This window comes from Phoenix dactylifera, chromosome 12, assembly GCF_051530095.1.
Source record: "Phoenix dactylifera cultivar Ajwa chromosome 12, Ajwa_hap1_PhDact_Kaust_v1.1, whole genome shotgun sequence".
Taxonomy (NCBI): domain Eukaryota; kingdom Viridiplantae; phylum Streptophyta; class Magnoliopsida; order Arecales; family Arecaceae; genus Phoenix; species Phoenix dactylifera.
In genome coordinates, this window is record NC_143201.1 from 29,481,781 (window position 1) to 29,500,761 (window position 18,981).

Consider the following 18,981-nt stretch of genomic DNA (forward strand, 5'->3'; position numbering starts at 1 on the left):
AAATGATCCATATTTTCTCACAAGATAATCTATTACAGCGGATGGAAAGAAACTTGAAGTACAGGTGGCAGATTCCGTAATTTGAATAGATTTCGAGGGTCAAAATTCATGACTCCCGATAATCTGGTATTTTAGGTAGCTTTCATGGATCTCAACTGATGCCTTTTCTTCTTCTTTTTTTTTGTTCAAAAGCCTCTTTGTGTCCTTCATGCGGTGAAGAGATTCACCAACGGTGCATGAAGAGATTCACCATCCACCGTTGTTGGTTTATCCACTGCTCGCAGATGAATGATGGGTTCGGAGCGCTTTAAGACATACAAAGAAGGAGAAGTATTTAGAGAAAGCAGCGAAGAGTGAGGCCTTCAAAAGACACGTGAAAAAAAGCAAGGCGAGCTAACCGTTTAAGGTTTGAAATTGGCAGGGGCCGCGCGGACGCGTACCCCCTCCTACCACAAATTATGACGCCCACTCTCCCACTTGGGGAGATGGTAGACGAGCGCTCCCACCACGTGCAATGTGGGCCGCAAGCCTAGGCCATGGGCCTTCTTGATCGCCCATCGACCCCGTCCAGGTAAGTATACAACAACGTACCACCGCCATCTTCCTTTATACCAGCGGTCGCCCATCGCTGGTTTCTCCACTCCCGATGTGGGACTAAGGTGGTCTTTGGCGCTGGACCAACGGGGCGAACCCGCACCCCGTCGGTTGGATTGGCCACTTGGCCTATTATGAACTAATTTCTTTTCTTTTATTAGTAGAATTAATTTCCTTCATCTCTCTTACATTGTATCAGGCTAAATTAAAGGCACCTTGAAATGTAAGTTGGTATCATTTACCTTGGAAGCTAGACCAGGAATTTAATTTATTGGGTTCAAAGCAGAGACTAGTGAATTGTACCAGTATATTTTTTCACCTCCAAAGTTGTCCAAACTCCAAATCACCACTTCAAGGCATGTGTTGCAGTTTTTTTTTATTCTTCTAGATAAAATGCAAGAGGAAGAAATCTCTGTATATGTGCTAGGTTTTGATCGCTTGCATGGGGTGGGATTACATGATGTTACTAACAACAACCCCCCCCCCCCCCCCCCCCCCCCCTTTTTATATAAATCCACAAGATATATAAAAGCATGCTCTACTTGTAAAGGAGCACATGGCTCATGACACTTGCAGATAAGCACTCGTGAATCAGTACCAAGAAAGCATAACAAATGGTGCAAAAGCTTTTGCGGGGCAAAACATCAAACACGAGTAACAATAGAGTTCATGGAAAAACTTTTTGCTCTCAAACATATAACAATGTCTCCCATTATTAGGTTTACAAGCACTAGCATGATGCATGAAAGGAAAGTGATGACACGAGGATAAGTAATGGTGTTGCCCAAGGAGACAACCCAAGAGGAGGGGTAAATTGGGTTTTAATTAAATATTGACCAATTAAAAATATAATGAGTAATTAACTAAATCTATTGCAAGCAAATTAATTAGTTTACTAGATGCAGTGAGTGAAGAGAGAGAAAGAGACAACAACCAATACAAACACAGAAAAGTTTATAGTGGTTCGGAGCCAACTCTTGCTCCTACGTCCACTCCCCAAGCCGCACTTGGGAGTTCACTATAATCCCTAGGATTATAGCCAGTTGTTTTACAAGCTCACAACCCAACTTGTTGTTTTCACGAGATTACAATGAACTCGGTCGGTTTTCAGAGGCTCACCGACTAAAACCACCCGATTGTTTTTCCGAGTTCACAATCAAACCCAGTTGGTTTTCACCGGTTCACCAACCACAACCTTACACCGTTGGTTTTATCTTTGGCTCACCAACAAACCTTACAACCCTTGATTCAATCCCCTGATTGAATCAAGTAAGAAAAACAAAGTTTGGGAATTCACAAAGAAAGTTTCTAAAAAGCAGATGTGAGAACAATATAAGCAAAGTAAAGTTAGAAGCCCTCAAACAGATTTTAGATGGGGAAGTAGGGGCTTCTCGATTTCTGAGTCTCCTCTTGAAAGCACTGAAAGTTGGAGGACAGTAGTAGAGCTTTGAATGCGAAGGAAGTACTTCTAGGATTGAGTTGAATGCATCTCTTCCTTTTTTTGCTTGTATTTACTCTTAAGAAGCTCTTGTTAGTTGAAATGCTTTAATGCTAAGATAGAATAGCTCTCTTGTTGTCTACTACTGTTCACTCTAGCTATTTAAGTAGTTCCATTCGAAAACTAGCCGTTAGAGAGTGATTTGGAGCCGTTCTGTCCCGTCTGCACATCCTGACAATATATCCGTTGGGATCGGAGTCGACTCGTGCGATCTGGAGTCGACTCGGCCGTTGCTGGAGTCGACTCATGCTTTACTGGAGACGACTCGCCCGTTGTTCAGGATTTGAATTAAAGTGCTTGTCCCATCCTGAAGTCGACTCGGACCAAACCTGGAGTCGACTCGCCAACATCTGGAGATGACTCGGGCACTTAGGAGTCGGCTCGTTCTCAGGGTTCCAGAAACCCATCTTTCTGTTTTTCTTCCTCGAGTCGACTCGGGTTTTCTTGGAGTCAACTCGGCTGTCTTGAGAGACGACTCGAGATCTTCGGAAGACGACTCGTTCTCAGAGTCCGAAAAACCAATTCTCTGTCTATTGAACTGATCTGCCTCGGAGTCGACTCGCGCTTTGTTGGAGTCGACTCGGCTGACTTGGGAGTCGACTCTCGAACTCTTGGAGTTGACTCGTTCACAAGGTTTCAGAGATTGATTCTCTACCTTTCAGACTGCTTTCCTCTGGGAGTCGACTCGGACATAACTAGGAGTCGACTTGCAAAACGTCGGAGTCGACTTGTAACCTTCTGGAGTCGACTCAGTAACAAGGTCTAAAATCCATCGTTCTGTCTTTCTGTCTGTTACTCTTTGGAGTCCACTCGGAACCGTCGGGAGTCGACTCGGCAAGCATCGGAGTCGACTCGAAACCTTTTGGAGTCGACTCGCTGACAGGGTCTGAAACTCTTGTTTCTGTCTATTCTCAGTCGGAGTCGACTCGTAGAGTACCGGAGTCGACTCGAGCTTGTGCCAGAACCTCTAAACCACTCGGAATCGACTCGTAATCTTCCGGAGTCGACTCAGGATGCAAACTTTGGTTCATATTGAGTCCAATACTTATCCAAATTACTTCCAACCAAAGTTTGAGGCACTTAATTAGAAATTCACACATATTTGCCTGAAACACTAGATTGAATTTATCAGTACAATATAAAATATACTCAAATGCTTTGAGCTCATTAAAATCAAATAGGGGTTTACTCAATTACTCCACAAATGACATGATCGACATGTATGACAATTTAAACACAAGTTGAAAGTTTTCTTTGAAATTACTCAATCAGAGCACATCCTTATCGGTTCAAGTTGATGTGATGGAACGTAATTATGCTTGAAGAAAGTATTTTTGGGATCTTACCTCTTGTACCAATAAAAAGGAAAAAGACATTACAGGCATGCTTTCACGCATGATTACATGCAAGAGTTAGTGGAATTTTCAATTGAAGTTGATTGTTCAAAAATTTCAATTATATAACCGCTGGAGATAAGCATGATATGTATGTGCTTATTTTAGTTGTATTTTTTCTGGATGAATTTTTTGGTTGTAGAATAGAGGCACGTTGAGAAAGTGGTAGATGATGATATGTTAGGGATAAAAACAGAAGAATGTCTTCTTATCAGACGGCAAAAAGTCGTAAGCTAGTTTAAGTTTGCTCTGCTTGATTAAGAAATTATCTAAGTATAATATTAATTTATCTAATAATTATAATATTTTATATTTTTATTATTGTATTATACTATAAATATAATATATATTACATTATATCATAATACATTAATATGTTATGTTAAATAATTTAAAATTATGTTATATTACCAAAAATTAATTTACTCTAATAATTATATTACAATTATGCTATATTATAATAATGTTATTTTATATTACAATAATATTATACTATATCGTATATTTATGTATTAATATATATTATGTTTTATTATGTTCTGTTGTATAATACCATGCAATGTTCTTTATGATAATTGTGTCATGCAAAAATACTTTCTTAGTTTATTTACCAAACATATGTTAAAGTGCCACAACATTTTACAAATATAGTTACCAAACAGCAAACAGCTTTTTATAACAGCTCTACTTCAGATAGCTCTACTTCCAACAGTTTTACTTCTAACAGCTCTACTGCCAACATGGCCTTAGACTAGCTTACCCGAGCTTGGCTTGAATTAGCTCAAAATATTACAAATTATTTTTTATAGATTAACAAAGATGTATAAATATTATTTATTTGAGCTACCAAACTAAAATATAATAAAATTAATATTTTAAATTATAGAAATAACATTGTAAAATAATTTTAAACTCTTGTTAGATTTTTGAAATAAACTGTTTATGAACAGCATGAGGTTGACTTCAAATAAAATGAGCTGCGTGCAACTCAGCTTGATTATAAAAAGAGCCAAGTCTGATTTGGATGGACCAATATTAGGACCACTTAGAAGTTAGAATGGCATCCTGAACTCCGCATAGGATAACAATGATAAGATTTTCGAATATTGTATGCCGGATAACATAACACCCTTACATATGAATATTTAATATTGTTTAATAGATAACAAAAATAGAGGCTCAAGTGCTGGATAACTGATGACCTAGGCTCGAATCCCATCCTTCACCCTAATTTTGCAAGCGTCTCTCTTGTCCTAAATCTTAGAAAAAGAATCTTTAAAAGAATATTTCAAAAGGCCTACAAATACTTATTTATTTTTGTACAAGTAATTTTATATTTTATTGTTGAGGAGAAAGGAGGAAATGTAGAAAGAAGGCAATACAACCTTTATTCCATATTGATACAAATAATGCCATAACCCTCCTTTTACAGATGGGAGGGAGGCTATACACAACTGTATAGTCTAATCAATACAGGTGTTCACAACTATTGTACAGTTAAGTTATACAGCTAACAATTGTAAGCATAAAGCTAGCTATTTACGTACCTATAGATGATTATAGACTTAGGGAGATGGTTACAATCTTTCATATAACCTATTTCATATGGGGATGACAACTTCTATGCGCTAATACATGCAATTATAAGTTTGTAGTGTCGTGAGCCTTGTTACAATGTTATGGTGTTCTATGGCCATGCCATGAGGGTTTGATCTATGGACATTGAAGTTGACATGTCTCGCTTGCAAGATCAAAGGTATGGTGGATAAATCATGGCAGGTGTTTTGGACGAGCAATTATTGGCTTGAGGCACACGGCCTTGAGATGGCAACGAGGTGTCCTGTACGTAAAATTAGGGACTTGTAAATAATTAAAGATTCGTTAGGTGGATTTTTAAACAATTTTCGGCTGTCTCTAATCTTCACTGTAATTTTTGGGCGAGCTCGCTCTTCGGCCATGGCGAGCCTGACCTCCACGTCCCTTTCCCTCCATCACCCAAAACCCTCCTGTCTCCCGAGATTAGGGTTTAGGAGCCAAACCCTGCGGAGCCACTCCCCCAATCCTCCCTTCCTCCCCAGACCCTACCATGTCCCCCGCAAAACCCTAACCCTAATTCTTAAATTCCACGATCCCCGTTCCCTGCTCCTCCCACCGCCCGCCTCCTCTGTCCCCAATACCTCCTGCTCTCCATCCCCCCACTGCCCCAATCCTCACCAGAGAATCCTTTGGAGGAGCTGCGCCGAGAAAGCCGCCGTCTTGCTCGTTGGATCGCTTCTGTTCCTTGGGAGATTCCATGGGAGGCCTGCTTTGGCGCTCGGTGATGCCCAAAGGACCGATTTTTCTGCGCCGTTGGAGGAAAAGGTGGATGCACGGGGAGGGAAGGAGGATGAGGAGGAGAGGTATGTGAAGATTTTGGAGAGGGATCCGACGGACGTGGAGGCGCTGAAGGTGGTCTTATATGGGAAGATGAGGAAGGGGAAGACGAAGGAGGCGGTGGAGTATGTGGAGAGATTGATTGCTTTGGAGCCGGACGAAGTGGAGTGGAGGCTCTTGCAGGCTCTGTCATATGAGCTGATGGGGAAGCTGGCCAAGGCCAAGCGGCTCTTTAAGGAGATCTTGAAGGAGAGACCTCTCTTGCTTAGAGCTCTGCATGTGAGTTTTACTTCTAAATTCTAAAGAACCACTTTTAAGTGTCAGCTATGATAGTGTTATTGTACTTGCAACTAAGGTTGCACTTGATGCTGTGAAGATAAATTGAAACGGGAGCAGTTGTGGCTTCATGCCATTGACTTGGGGAACAACTTAGCCATATAGATTCCTGTTTGTAGCTTTAAAAAGGATAATAATTTATGGATGAAGATTCATTCTAGATCCGTTCGAACTTGTTTGTTTAGAAAAGATTAGTCCTCGCTCAAAAAAGAACCTGGAAAGTATGTTGTGGAGTTTTAGAAACATGTCTTATGCACCCTTGCATTTGTATAGAGAACACAGTGTTCAAATGGAAGATCAAAGCTCTGAAAGATTTTCATGATAGTGAAGTTCATTTCGTTATATAATGGCAGTCATTTTCTCACTGGTCTGCCCAGCAGTGTTCTCGCAAGTCCCTGCACAGTGGATTTTCTTATTATCCGTCCTTGAATGCTTCTGTCTAATGGAGTAATTATTCAGTGAGCATCATTTTATTTTATTACATCATTTTACTGCCTTTTTCATGGAGGCATGCCTGTGATTATTCATCCAATTCCTTCCATATGACAGTGCTGACTCATGATACCTTATGCTTTTCTACAAATATATCATATGAAGGGTTTCTGAGAGCAGCATCTCCATGTTAACACTATTATAATAAGCTTGAGCTGTAGATGGGCTATAAATTAGATTAAAAAGACATGCAACATGTTTATCAGTGAACTTGCTTGTTTAGAGAATTTGTAAAGCAGTCAGATAAACAAATCATAAGGGTGGATTCTTGATACAGGAAGAATATATATATATATATATATATATATATATATATATATATATATATATATATATATATATATATATATATATATATATATATATATATATATATATATATATATATATATATATGCGTTGGTTGTTTTGTTTTGTTTTGTTTGTTTGTTTTACCGATTACTAAGATGCATGTGGTTGTTTTTTTTCAGTATTTGTTCGCCTTCTTTCCAAGATCCTTAATTGTGCTATAGTAATTCTGCTAGTGCGTTCATGCGGTGGTTGTTTTGTTTGTTTGTTTGTTTGTTATACCAATTACTAAGATGCTTGCAGTTGTTTATTTTCAGTATTTGTTTGCCTTCTTTCCAAGATCTTTAATTGTTCTATAGTTATTCTGCTCTTTTGATGAACAAGAAAGTTTGATAAACATAACATGCTTGCAATTAGTTGTTAATGCCACATTGCAGACATTGTCAAACTGGCATTAAAAATGCTTTCCTCATTTTTTGTCGAATCCCATCTGAATGAAAACACAAAAAAGATGCGTGCATCCACTTGTAGGTCAAGTAGATAAATTCCATGGCAACTCAATGGCTACGTTCCCACATACATACAAGTGTGTAAAACCAAGGAGATGGACAAATGTGATATGCCAAGCAATAAGTGCGCACTCTTCTCTTTTGCTTGCAGAAGTGGCATAACCTTTCCCTCAATTGTATTTGTGTGGGCTTAACAATAGTCACTTAGTTGTGCATGTGTTGATTTATCTCCAAAAGATTTTCCCGAGAACTAATATTCCTTCTTTAAGTAAATGTTATCTTTGCAAGAAAAGATATTATGGAATAAATGAGACTGCAAATAACTGCTGATTCTATATGCAGAATTTCACGATGTCTTCCTAATTTGGTTGGAGTTCAGTTATGCATTAATTGACCTACTTGGGAGATCTTTCTTATGAATTTTGTAGATGGAGGCTGTGAATAAACAAGTAGCTAATTTTCTAGATTCATGTTTTTGCATGCAATGCACATGGTGTCTGTAACAGTGATCCAACCTGTATTTGTTCTATGCTGCACTTTGAAAAAATAGATGGAATCCGAGTTCTTTTTCTGGGAGATATAAAACAAGAAAGGTGGTTGGTGAAGGAAAAATGATGGAAAGTCTCAAAGTCCTGTCTGGAAGTTATCTTTTTTCGCTTTGCATAGATGTCACCACAAAATCATGTATAAAATCATTCTCTCTCTCTCTCTCTCTTTCTCTCAATAAGATCATTCTTTTTTTTACTGCAAGAAGTTGTACTGTACCAAGCAGGTTTCAGATTGTGCTTTGCTATTTGAACTAGTTTTTAACCAGATTGATGCCTCTTAATGGCAATATTGCTTAAATCTCTTCTATAGAGGTATCTATCTGCATTCACAGATTGTATTGCTGGATTCTCTTAGCTTCCATGTGATCAAATGCCACTTCATTGTCTTGCATTTTCCTTCAGCAAGACATAACGTACATGAACTAGTAACTTATTCCAATGATATGCAGCTGGTAAAAATAGTAAAATCCCATATATATCTTTCTTATCTAGCTCTTTTTGGAAATACTTTGGGAGTAAACTTGCAGACTTACAAATTATCTTATAGGGGCTGGCCTTGGCTATGTACAAAAATCGTGAAGGCCCAGCTGTTTTTGAGATGCTGAATAAAGCTTTAGAACTTGCACGTCGTGAGAACAGAGTCACTGAAGAGAGGAATATAAAAATTTTGATAGCTCAAATGCATGTTGTGAAGGTAAAAATTTGACTTGGTCTCTCTCTCTCTCTCTCTCTCTATTGATAGCTTGGCCTCGAGGAAATCAATAGCTGAATTTCACCATGCAGGGTGACTTGGAAGGAGCCTCTGAGCAATTTCAAGATCTTATTAAGGAGAATCCTAGAGATTTTCGGCCTTACCTTTGTCAGGTAGAGCTTTTCACAGATACCTACATCACTCTTATTTGGAACAACTACCACACTCTTGCATATTTTATTTAATATGCTTCTAGCCTACACACCAAATTATTGTGGTCGTGATAGTGTTCCAAAATTTCTTTGTGCTCCCACTGATGTGCTGGTTTTGCTTTTTATGTAATTTATGCTCCTCGTAACCATCATAGCAATGGTACCTGAGTACCTCGTTGTGCATTTCCATGTTCACATGCATGCATTGGAACAGCATCTTCATTTGTTAAATCTTAAGATTGTATAAATTCTGATAGTTTAGGATCACATAATTTGATCTTTATAGATGTTCTGGTGTCGTTAATTCGCAAGCGTCTGAGTTTAGCTTTATCATTTTCTTCATCATCATTTCTGTGATTGTGGCAATCATATACTGATTCTTATTTGTTTTTCAGGGGATCATATATGGCTTGTTAGACAGAAAGAAGGAAGCGGACGAACAGTTTGAAATTTATCGAAGCCTCATTCCTGACGAATTCCCCCAGAGAAGTTTCATTGATGACGCCATACTGGCTGCAAAAACAGAATCTCAAGAACGGTTTGAGAAAAAGTTTGAATCTGAGTTTTCATACAGAAAGTAAATGACCCAACAGCATTGTTGGTTAGATCATTTAGATGAACTGGATGTTGATTTTGTAATCAAGGGTCATTTCCTGTTTTTGGGATATCAAAAAGGGAAGTGATTGTGTAATTTCTTCTCACAAATTAAGACCAAGCTAGAAATGAAATCCAATCTAATCATTCTCTTGTAACCTAGTTGATGCTTTACTTTCATCAACAGCCAAAATGGAGAACAATAGAATATTTTAAACATGGTTATTGTATGGTTGAAGCACGAACTTGTTACAGAAAAGTACTTCATATCATTTCAGGGAGTATGCTGTATGAGGCTGCCAGGAGCAGCGAGGTTCCCATCAGAATCATAGGTGATGATGCCTGAGAAATCTGGGAGTTGACATCAAGGTTTGGGCTCCTGGCTGGACTTGGTGAAGGCTTATCGCTGGTTCAGAGACCTGACAGTGTGCATCCATGAATCAGCACCTAGAATGGGAAACGCATGCCATCACCATGAGGGCACAGTGCAGCAAGAAGGTTGCTGCTGCTTCAAAGCTTGCTTTGGTTGTCTCTGCGGCGTGCATGTCAAAGAAAAGCCGAGGCATTTCGGGTTATTATCCAGTGATGAACCGAACTGACTTTCCTGGTTCTATTATCTTCTCTCTATTTATAAGGTGTGCGAGCAGATGCTTGAGGAGTTGTTTTGAGTCCAAGGTGATGGGGAGAGGTATATGGGTAGTAATTGTAGCGTAGAAAGAGTGTGGTTTCTGGGGTCTGAAACATGTCTGGTGCGACAGGTATATGAATGTCCAAGCTCTCCTCGAAGTAACATTTATGGTGGAAAATTTAGAAGCTTTGGGTCTACAATACCAAATTACAAAAACCTAAAGGATTTCAATGTGGTTTCTGGATTTTGGTAATCTTATGAAGAGATTTTAGATAATATATTTTTCTTTACTGTCATTTTAATTAGTATCGTATGCTTCAAACGACTGATAGATTCTTTCTGCAACCTTTGGACTCCATTAACTTAAATGTAAGGTCCTCCAGGCTTCTTGGCATGGTTGATTCTGATTTTAGCATAGTTGTAAAGACAGTGGTGCAAAATCTACACATTGTATGGGTGTATTCACCAACATGAACAGATAGATGCGTCCATCTCTTTTGGTAAAATTGGGATGTGGTGTCAGTTGTCCTGCAGAGTATGTGAAGGCACCCAACTTATCCTGATTAAAGTTAACAATCTCCCATCAGCTTTAATGATGGTGTGCCACTCTTATTTCTGTCTCATAAGCAAGAGCAGAACTGAGCAGAATGTGTCTGTATTAGCACAGAAATATGCAGAGCACTTCATGGCTGAATAGGTGACAGCCTTCCAACTCTCAGCACAAAAGAGTCTGAGGTGGAAGTCTAGAGCAATTTGAGTTACAATAATACTAATGATCTGATCAAATGGAGGAACCCCCTTAAAATTTGCACTAAATTTCATGTTTATCTTGAGTTATCTGCATAGAATTTTACCGATGCTGAAATTCGAACCATCCGATGACCTTGTATCGGAGGGTTGATGCTTAGCTAAAGATTGATGGCTAAAACAGTGGTAGCTCCTGATTGACCATATCATGGCCTCTGATGAACCCATTCTTGTCCTAGTGAAGTGAGTGCATGTGAATGTGTCTTGAGTTATGTGCTAGCAACAGACATTAAATGTACCCAACTTTGACATGAAATTTTGGTTGGTTGTGGAAAAGGGAGTATGATTGTCCAAAGGATTGAGAAGTAGAAGTCCTCAAGAGCATGCGATGCTCTTTCACTCTTTGATGGCATGGGCATCTTTCACTCTTTTCAATAGATGGAGAGCTCGGCCTGTTGCAAGAGCTGGACCCACGTTGCTTGTTTTCATTTACTCGAGCAAAAGAGGCGCCCGGCCAACTCCCATTTTTCTTGTTGGGGTGAATTCAGGTGGTTTGGCCGCTGATTCAGAAATGAAGTGTAGAGCTATTCTCTTGGAGTAGTTATTCTTGTTTTTGTTTGGTTGAAGTTTATTATTCCTAGATGAAATGTAGGGCTGAAATCATTTTAGTCCATGTAAAAACAACGGCAGGAATAAAAGAAAGCCTTATCCAAGGAATAGATGAATAATGTTATCCCATTCCCCGTGGAATAGTTGTTGTTGAAAGACACCTGTTTTACTCAAAAAAAATTATTCCTCCTTTTTCGCTGCTCTTACAACGCCTGTCTCTGGGAAAATGTCGGACTTTCCCAAAAGCAACAGGCTCAGCCTTGGCCCCCCCAGCTGGTTTGAAGAGTCTTGCCGCCTACTTTTGGTTGGAAAAAGTTAAGACTTTGGAATGGAAATAGAAATAAATTACTTTCATTCCAACCATTTTGTTAGAAACAATACCATTCTCAATTCAATTCCAGATGAGAATGACAATTCACCGACCGTCTCAAAACTCAATACCAACTCTCCCATAATATTCAAATCCGATTCTAATTCGAGTCGCGAGCCAAAATATCAGAGAATATAGCCATATCCCAATTTTTATTCCAATTTTGATTCCGATTCGGATCATGAACCAAACGCGCCCTTAAACACAATGGATTGATGATTAAGCATATTTAATCACAAGCAAAAGCAAAGCATGATCTTCCATAGTTTTTATCGGTTCACAACTTACAGCTCTCATTCCATAAGGTGACTGATACTCCCAGCTGCGATCCTATGAATCCTCCCTTATCAGTGTCCACGAGCTCTTCAAGCCGCCTCCTTTAAAACGAAGTCATGGTTACTTAACAAGAGAAAAATGCTGTATGAATTCCATGAAGTGACTGCAATCATCCTAAGAAACTGTACGACAATCCCAACACAACATCGAACACACACCCAAACCTCCCATTCCTCCCACTCCCAACTTCATAAAATCTACCATTTTTCAGGGACCAAAGACGAAGCACATGAGATATCCCTTGGAAAAGGATCAACCAAGAGATAGAGAAATAAATAAGGATAAGCCATCCATCAACAACCATGGTTCACGGGCTTTATGAGCGGCTGCTGTGAAGTCTTTCCCCATTCTTCTGGTGGGCTCTTCACTTCCATCAGTAATGCCACTACCTCCTTCATGGTCGGCCGCTCCGATGGCGACGAGTTGACGCAGAACATGGCGATCCCCAGCGTCTGGAGCATCTCCTGAACTATCTGATCAGGCATGCCTCGCAGCTTTGAATCCAAGATATTGATGGCAGGTTCAAAGCTTCCCATCTTCTTCTTTACCCACTCCACAATGTGGAGGCCGTCACCGACCATCGGTTCAATGGCGCTGCGCCCACTCAAGATCTCTAGGAGGACCACGCCATAGCTGTAGACGTCGCTCTTCTCTGTTATATTTGTAGTGTACCCATACTCTGCCATAATTATACACATATTATTAATTAGCTCGATCATATTTAATGACTATTAGGAATATAGTAGTCGTAATATGCGTCCAAAATAAATACTAAACAAACACAGTTTGTGCATAAGTGAGTAGTGATTTAAAGAAAGAATATCTAGAAGATACATATGATGTTCTTTTAATACAGGAAGAGAGTTTAATTCTACTCTTTAGTGTCAAAAGCCAACCATGTCCCTCATTTCAGCAAAGAGAAAGTAAAAGGAGTCAAACAGGTGCTTGCAGATTCCATCAATTTATATGTTAAAAGAAATTCTGAGCATGGGTATGAGTGTTCCTTCATATTTATCAATAGAAAACTAGCAGGAGTTCGTCGAGTCTCTGGGTAGACCTTGAGAATCTAGAATCCTTGACTCGAGGTGGATGCAACAATTCTGAAAATTTTCTGAAAATTTTAAGATTGCTCGATTGAAATGAAAACATTCGAAAACTGAATTTATGATCAGATTAACTTGACGACAGAAGTAGAGCATGAATGGTTTTTTTGCTTCCAACATATTTGCAACAATTTGTACAGTGCATTAGGATTATAAGGAGATTTTCACTTGCCTGGTGCTATGTAGCCGTAAGAACCTGCTACCCTGGACATTGCGTGATGGAAATTGGGGGAGTTCATCAGCTTTGCCAATCCAAAGTCAGCCAAATAAGCTTCATATTTTGAATCCAATAGTATGTTGTTGCACTTGACATCCCTGTGAAGAATGGCTGGAACACAGTCATGGTGGAGATAGGCCAAACCCTGCGCCGACCCAACCGCAATCTTGTACCTTGTCTCCCAATCCAAGTTTCTGTTCTCTTTCAAAAGCTGCTGTAAATTGCCATTGGAGATGTAATTATAGAGGAGGAGCTTGACACACCTATTTGAACAATAACCAATCAGCTTCACAATGTTTCGATGCCTTATATGCCCGAGAATCTGAATCTCCGAGGCAAATGCATCCACTAGCTCCTCTTCCTTCCTCGATTTCCAGAGCTTCTTCACAGCGATGAGTTCCCCATTCGGCATCTCAGCTTTGTACACGACCCCGGAGCACCCTTTCCCAATGATATTCTCATCCTTGATGCACTCCAATATGCTGTCAATGGAGAAGTTCAACTTCTGAAATGGGATGAAGGACCATGGATATGAGAAATCATCGGCTCCGCAGGATGCTGAGGCCATTGTTTTCTCCGCTGCTAGCTTTCTATTCCTATTAACCAGAATCCAGGTCGCGACGAACAGCACAGCGACAGAGCCCAAGATAGCACAAACAAGAGCTACCGTCTTTATGGATTTTATAGCGGTTCTCCGTACAAGGTCTGAAGAACAGGTGTATCCATCGAAAGACTCGCAGAGATCTGGGTTCTCAAGGTGGGAATTTGCCGATAGAGTACGAAAGAATGGAGTCACTGGAATCGGACCTGAGAAGTTGTTGTATGAGATGTTGAGATAAGTGAGACTAGCGAGCATGCCCAAGACTGCAATCCCTCCATGGAGCATATTGCTCGAAAGATCCAGCGACTGCAACTGAGTCAAACTGGACATCTCCTGTGGGATCTCTCCAACAAAACGGTTGGAGCTCAAGTCCAAATCAATCGTCAAGCTTGTCAAGGAGCCAATCTCAGGAGGAATCGGACCGGAGAGGCTATTAGCACTTAGATCGAGCAAGGTCAGCTTCTGCAAGTTCCTTATGGATTTCGGCAGTGACCCAGCGAGCATATTGTTGTTCAGGATGAGCTTGTTCAAGTAACTGAAATTGCCAAAACTCGAAGGGATCTCCCCGGTGAAGCTGTTGTGACTGAGATCGAGCTGCTCCAAGTTCATCAGTTCCCCCAACTGAGGTGGAATTTCTCCTGTGATATGATTGTTGTGCACGTCCAGTAGCTCCAAAACCATGATATTGGCAAGCTCGGCAGGCAGCTTCCCATGGAAATGGTTGGTGTAAAGATCCAAAAAGACGAGATTTTGAAGCTTGCCGATCTCCTTTGGGATCTCGCCGGATAGCTGGTTCTCCCCGAGCCTTAGTCTCACTAAAGACTGGCAATCGGCGACACTCTTGGGCAGCTCTCCTGTCAAGGAGTTGCCCAAAAGAAGCAACTTGCTGAGCTTCTTCAGGCTAAAGATCTCGTCGGGGATCGTCCCGGTTAGCCTGTTCTTGGAGAGGTCGAGGGCGTAGAGCTCGGTGCAGTTCCCGAAAGATGGAGGAATGGCTCCGGATATGGAATTGCCCCACAAGAAGAGACACTGCAAGGCCCTCAAGTCTCCAATCTGCCGAGGAATGGGCCCAGAGAGTGCATTCTTATCAAGCTGGAGAGCGGTTAAGCTGCTGCAGTTGCTCAGCTCCATGGGGATGGGACCTGCGAGCATGTTGTCGGAAAGGTGGAGCTGCTCCAAGACACCCAGCCTCCCGAGCGCGCCGGGGATTTCCCCTGAGAGCTTATTTGAGGAGAGGTCGAGAACCACCAGAGCCGAGCAGTTGGAAAGCCCAGCGGGGATCGACCCCGTGATCGCATTCCCCCACAGAAGCAGGCTGGTAAGCTTCTGCAGCTTACCCAATTCGGGCGGGATCGAGCCGGTGATCTTGTTCATGTGCAGGTAGAGATTGGTCATCTCCGAGCACGAGCCCAGCTCGGGCGGAATCGAACCGGAGACGTCGGTGTCATAGAGCGCCAGCGTCTGGAGGCTGACCAAGTTTCCGAACTCCGCCGGGATCGGCCCAGAGAGGCCGGTGGCGGCGGCACCGAACGTGGTGAGGTTGGCGAGGAGGCCGAGCTGGGGCGGGATTCGGCCGGTGAGGTAGGGGTTGCCGCCGATGCGGAACTGCTGGAGGGAGAGGAGGGAGCCGAGGTGGGAGGGGATGGAGCCGTTGAGGAGGTTGTCCTGGAGGCAGAGGACCTGGAGGGAGGAGAGGTTGGCGAGGGTGGGGGGGATGGGTCCGGAGAGGTGGTTGGAGTTGAGGAGGAGGAACTGGAGGGAGGAGAGGGAGCCGAGCTGGTAGGGGATGGGACCGGAGAGGGAGTTGGAGGAGAGGTCGAGGAGGCGGAGGGAGGAGAGGACGCCGAGGGAGGGGGGGATGGGCCCGGAGATGTTGGCGGAGGAGAGGTTGAGGAGTTGGAGGGAGGTGAGGGAGGAGAGCTCTGGAGGGATGTGGGAGACGTTGAGGAAGGTGTTGGGGAGGGAGAGGGAGATGACTCTGCCCTGAGGGGAGCAGGTGACGCCCTGCCAGGAGCAGGGGTTGGGGTGGGAGGGGTCCCATGAGGGGAGGAGGGCAGAGGAGGAGGAGGTGGCGGCGGCGGCGGACGCTAAGAGGGAGAGGAGGGCCTTGCCATCCGGGGAGAGGGAAGTGGTGGTCTTCAAGAACGAGACCATGGCCATGAAGAGGAATGGGACGAGGACTGAGGTGGTGGAAATGGAAATGGTTCTAAATTTCTTCATTTGTGTTCTGTTCTCTTCTGTTCTGGTGCTGGTGGTGGTGGATTTGCTGCCGCTACTTCTTATGGTAATGGCGACGGTGGTGACGTTTAGAGTTCAGCATGGCAAACCATTTTGCGCAAACTAATGAGAATGATTGAGTGCATTATGGAGAGTGGAAACAATGCATGTCAGGAGGGAGAAAGGAAGTTTCAAGCTCTAACCACCATCAAGGATAAGGGCTTGTTTGACATGGAAGGGGTGGTTCTCCAAAAATTTAAACCAAGAATCAAAACCAAAAAGATGAGCGGACGTGGGTTTAAGGGTATTGAAGGTGTGGGTGGATGCATGACATAGAAGCAAAGACTTGCGATTTTTCTTAACTTGAGCAAAAGGTGGCGGTCAAGGTTGTGAAATGAGTTCGCAATTGGTTTGTTTAAAGACGGTCAAAAAAAATGAAGGGATCTATTCTTGTTTATGAATGAAGAAGGGAGAGAGAGTTCTGAGGACCACTCACCTAGTGAGAAAGATTACAGATGCAGAGAGGGAGAGCTGTCCATGTGAAAGAGGCGTACAGAGGAGGTGAAGATTGCTTAAGCCTCACACAAGAGTCATATGAAGGCCGGAAGCGGAGGCGAAGGTGACTGCTGCTCTGAAAGCTCCTCTCCTGGTGTGGGAGGCTCCAAGTCATCATTCATATTTATACTCCCTCAAGCTTTCTCACTGTAAGGGGGAAAAAAAAGGGGGATGAGAGTGCGAGATTAGATATGTTTATCGCTAAATTTGTGACCAAAATCTTCTGATTTTGTCTCAGAATATCTAACTCGCACCGCAAAAGGCCATTCTCCTCACCACGTGGATCTCAGGCCGCTTCCTTTGTCCGTTTCTCCTTGATGGGTCCCACCTCACGTCTTGGGCCCAGTGTTCTGCCCTAATGTTCCCGCAAGCTTGTAAAAAATTACGACCAGCCTGGGGCTATCAACAAGCATAGCCGTCCACGTAGGATGCGTCGCCGGTCTAAGGCTAGTCAACGTTTTCATCCTATTGCTGCCATTGTTGTCATCCAAATATAAATATGTACTCCAGTCAGGGAATAGTAGTGCTAGGTTTTGTATTGCTTTATTATTTGAACTTCTGATTGGAAGAGAATAGCAGAGTAAAAACTAGATGATTAGAGTTAGCCACAAATCAAATTTAGATAAAAGTGAGGGAAGAAATTGCATAACATGAGCACCAACGTGCAAAGAAGTACATAAAGGTTAAAGATTAAAGAGAAAAACTAATGGAAATTAGTAAAACAGATTTGAAAACAAATTCTTTTTTCTTCAAAAAGAAATACAATAACAAATATGGTAAAGAGTCTATGTTTGGCCCTCCGTGAGCACAAGAGAAACTTTATTTTGTTATATAATTAAGTTTTATCTTCTAATTTTTGCTCCTTTTTTTTCATTCTCACATAAAAGAGATGTTTTTTTCTTGAATAATGGAATTGGCGGTGCTGCCTAATTTTTCATCAAGCTTTCATCTTGGTGTACCATCATAGAAACTAGTTATGATTGGCTCTGTATTCACGTAGTATGGTAGGCAATTTATCCTAGTTTTGGGCTGGGCTGTCTTGACCACCACTCAGCAGGCCCACTGAAATTACCATTGGGATTGGCAAACCCAACGGTGTTTATCCAAGCACACCTCATCGGAATCCCTAATCCCAAACCCTTATCCCCAGTCCCGAGACCTTTCCACCCAGATGACAAAACCATCCCCAACCAATGACCAAACCCACCCGCCCTAACCCCAACCCAAGGGCAGAAGCGTTAATGCAGCGGGATCCGCATGTGCCGTCCGGCCCAGATGGTTCGGATTTCCGCAAGCCTAAGCCCTCGCCCCCTCTGCCTTTGCCTTGGGAAGGGGATTTGATGATAATGGGAGCGAGGCAAAGCTTAGGGGAGTGTGCTAAAAGTAAAAGGACTCCCCCCCCCCCTTGGAGTGGAGGGGAGCAACCCCCCACCCCCACTTCAAGGCTTTATATTAGGATGGGCCCAATATTTTAGACACCTCGCAAGCCAATTTCTTAAGCTATATAGAGTTAAGGCAGGACAAGGCATGGAAGTAGACGGGTGAAAAGGGGTAAAAGGGAGTAGGGTTATAGAAGGAGGCCATGGAGGTGGTTTAAGATATTGAGTTACCGAGGTGGGAATAGTGGGAGGGTTTTGGGAATCGGACTCAAAGAAAATTAGTTTAAAGAAAACCGGACCAGGTCGCCGGGTTATATACTACATCCAGAGGGCACGGTTCGCGAGCTGGGGGCTCCGGTCGGTGTGGGGTCTGTTTTGGTTTTTTTTCTTTTTTATTTTTCGACCGTACCCAGACGAGACAGCGTCTCGGGAACACGCCGGCCGGGTGGTACTCTGCGAGATCGGACCAGGACCGGAACGGACCGGAGACGTGGTGGACCGGGATTGGGCTGTTAGGGTTGTACACCGTAGCGGGAAGCCCCTTTGGAAGAACGTAGTTGGGTCCTTTGATCAGATGGATACCATAGCGTGTAACATGTGATAACCGGCTTGGGGTTGCATTCTATGGCTGATTGTGTCGATTAATTATGTTCCTTACGATGGTTTTGGTTTGGAATCGATGGTTCATAA

The 18,981-nt window shown here is 42.3% G+C and overlaps 2 protein-coding genes, 1 long non-coding RNA gene and 1 other non-coding gene across 4 annotated transcripts; 1 reads left to right on the top strand and 3 right to left on the bottom strand.

Moving 5' to 3' along the window:
• Positions 1-252: 252 nt before the first annotated feature.
• LOC103704896 (uncharacterized) lies at positions 253-576 on the bottom strand. The gene is made up of 2 exons (XR_603691.4): positions 399-576; positions 253-305 (listed from the first exon to the last, which is right to left on the bottom strand). It is a non-coding gene; the product is annotated as an uncharacterized LOC103704896 (long non-coding RNA).
• LOC113462616 (U1 spliceosomal RNA) lies at positions 418-579 on the bottom strand. Its single transcript, XR_003385377.2, has one exon. It is a non-coding gene; the product is annotated as a U1 spliceosomal RNA (small nuclear RNA).
• A 4,688-nt stretch (positions 580-5,267) lies between these two features.
• On the top strand, positions 5,268-10,459 carry LOC103704888 (Tetratricopeptide repeat (TPR)-like superfamily protein). The gene is made up of 4 exons (XM_008788376.6): positions 5,268-6,138; positions 8,580-8,726; positions 8,816-8,896; positions 9,331-10,459. Exons 1-4 carry the CDS (start codon positions 5,443-5,445, stop codon positions 9,514-9,516), a joined length of 1,110 nt encoding a protein of 369 aa, XP_008786598.4. The 5' UTR covers positions 5,268-5,442; the 3' UTR covers positions 9,517-10,459.
• Positions 10,460-12,006: 1,547 nt separating this feature from the next.
• Positions 12,007-17,063, bottom strand: LOC103704885 (uncharacterized). Its single transcript, XM_008788361.6, has 2 exons — positions 13,495-17,063; positions 12,007-12,898 (listed from the first exon to the last, which is right to left on the bottom strand). Exons 1-2 carry the CDS (start codon positions 16,358-16,360, stop codon positions 12,513-12,515), a joined length of 3,252 nt encoding a protein of 1,083 aa, XP_008786583.4. The 5' UTR covers positions 16,361-17,063; the 3' UTR covers positions 12,007-12,512.
• Between the last annotated feature and the right edge of the window lie 1,918 nt (positions 17,064-18,981).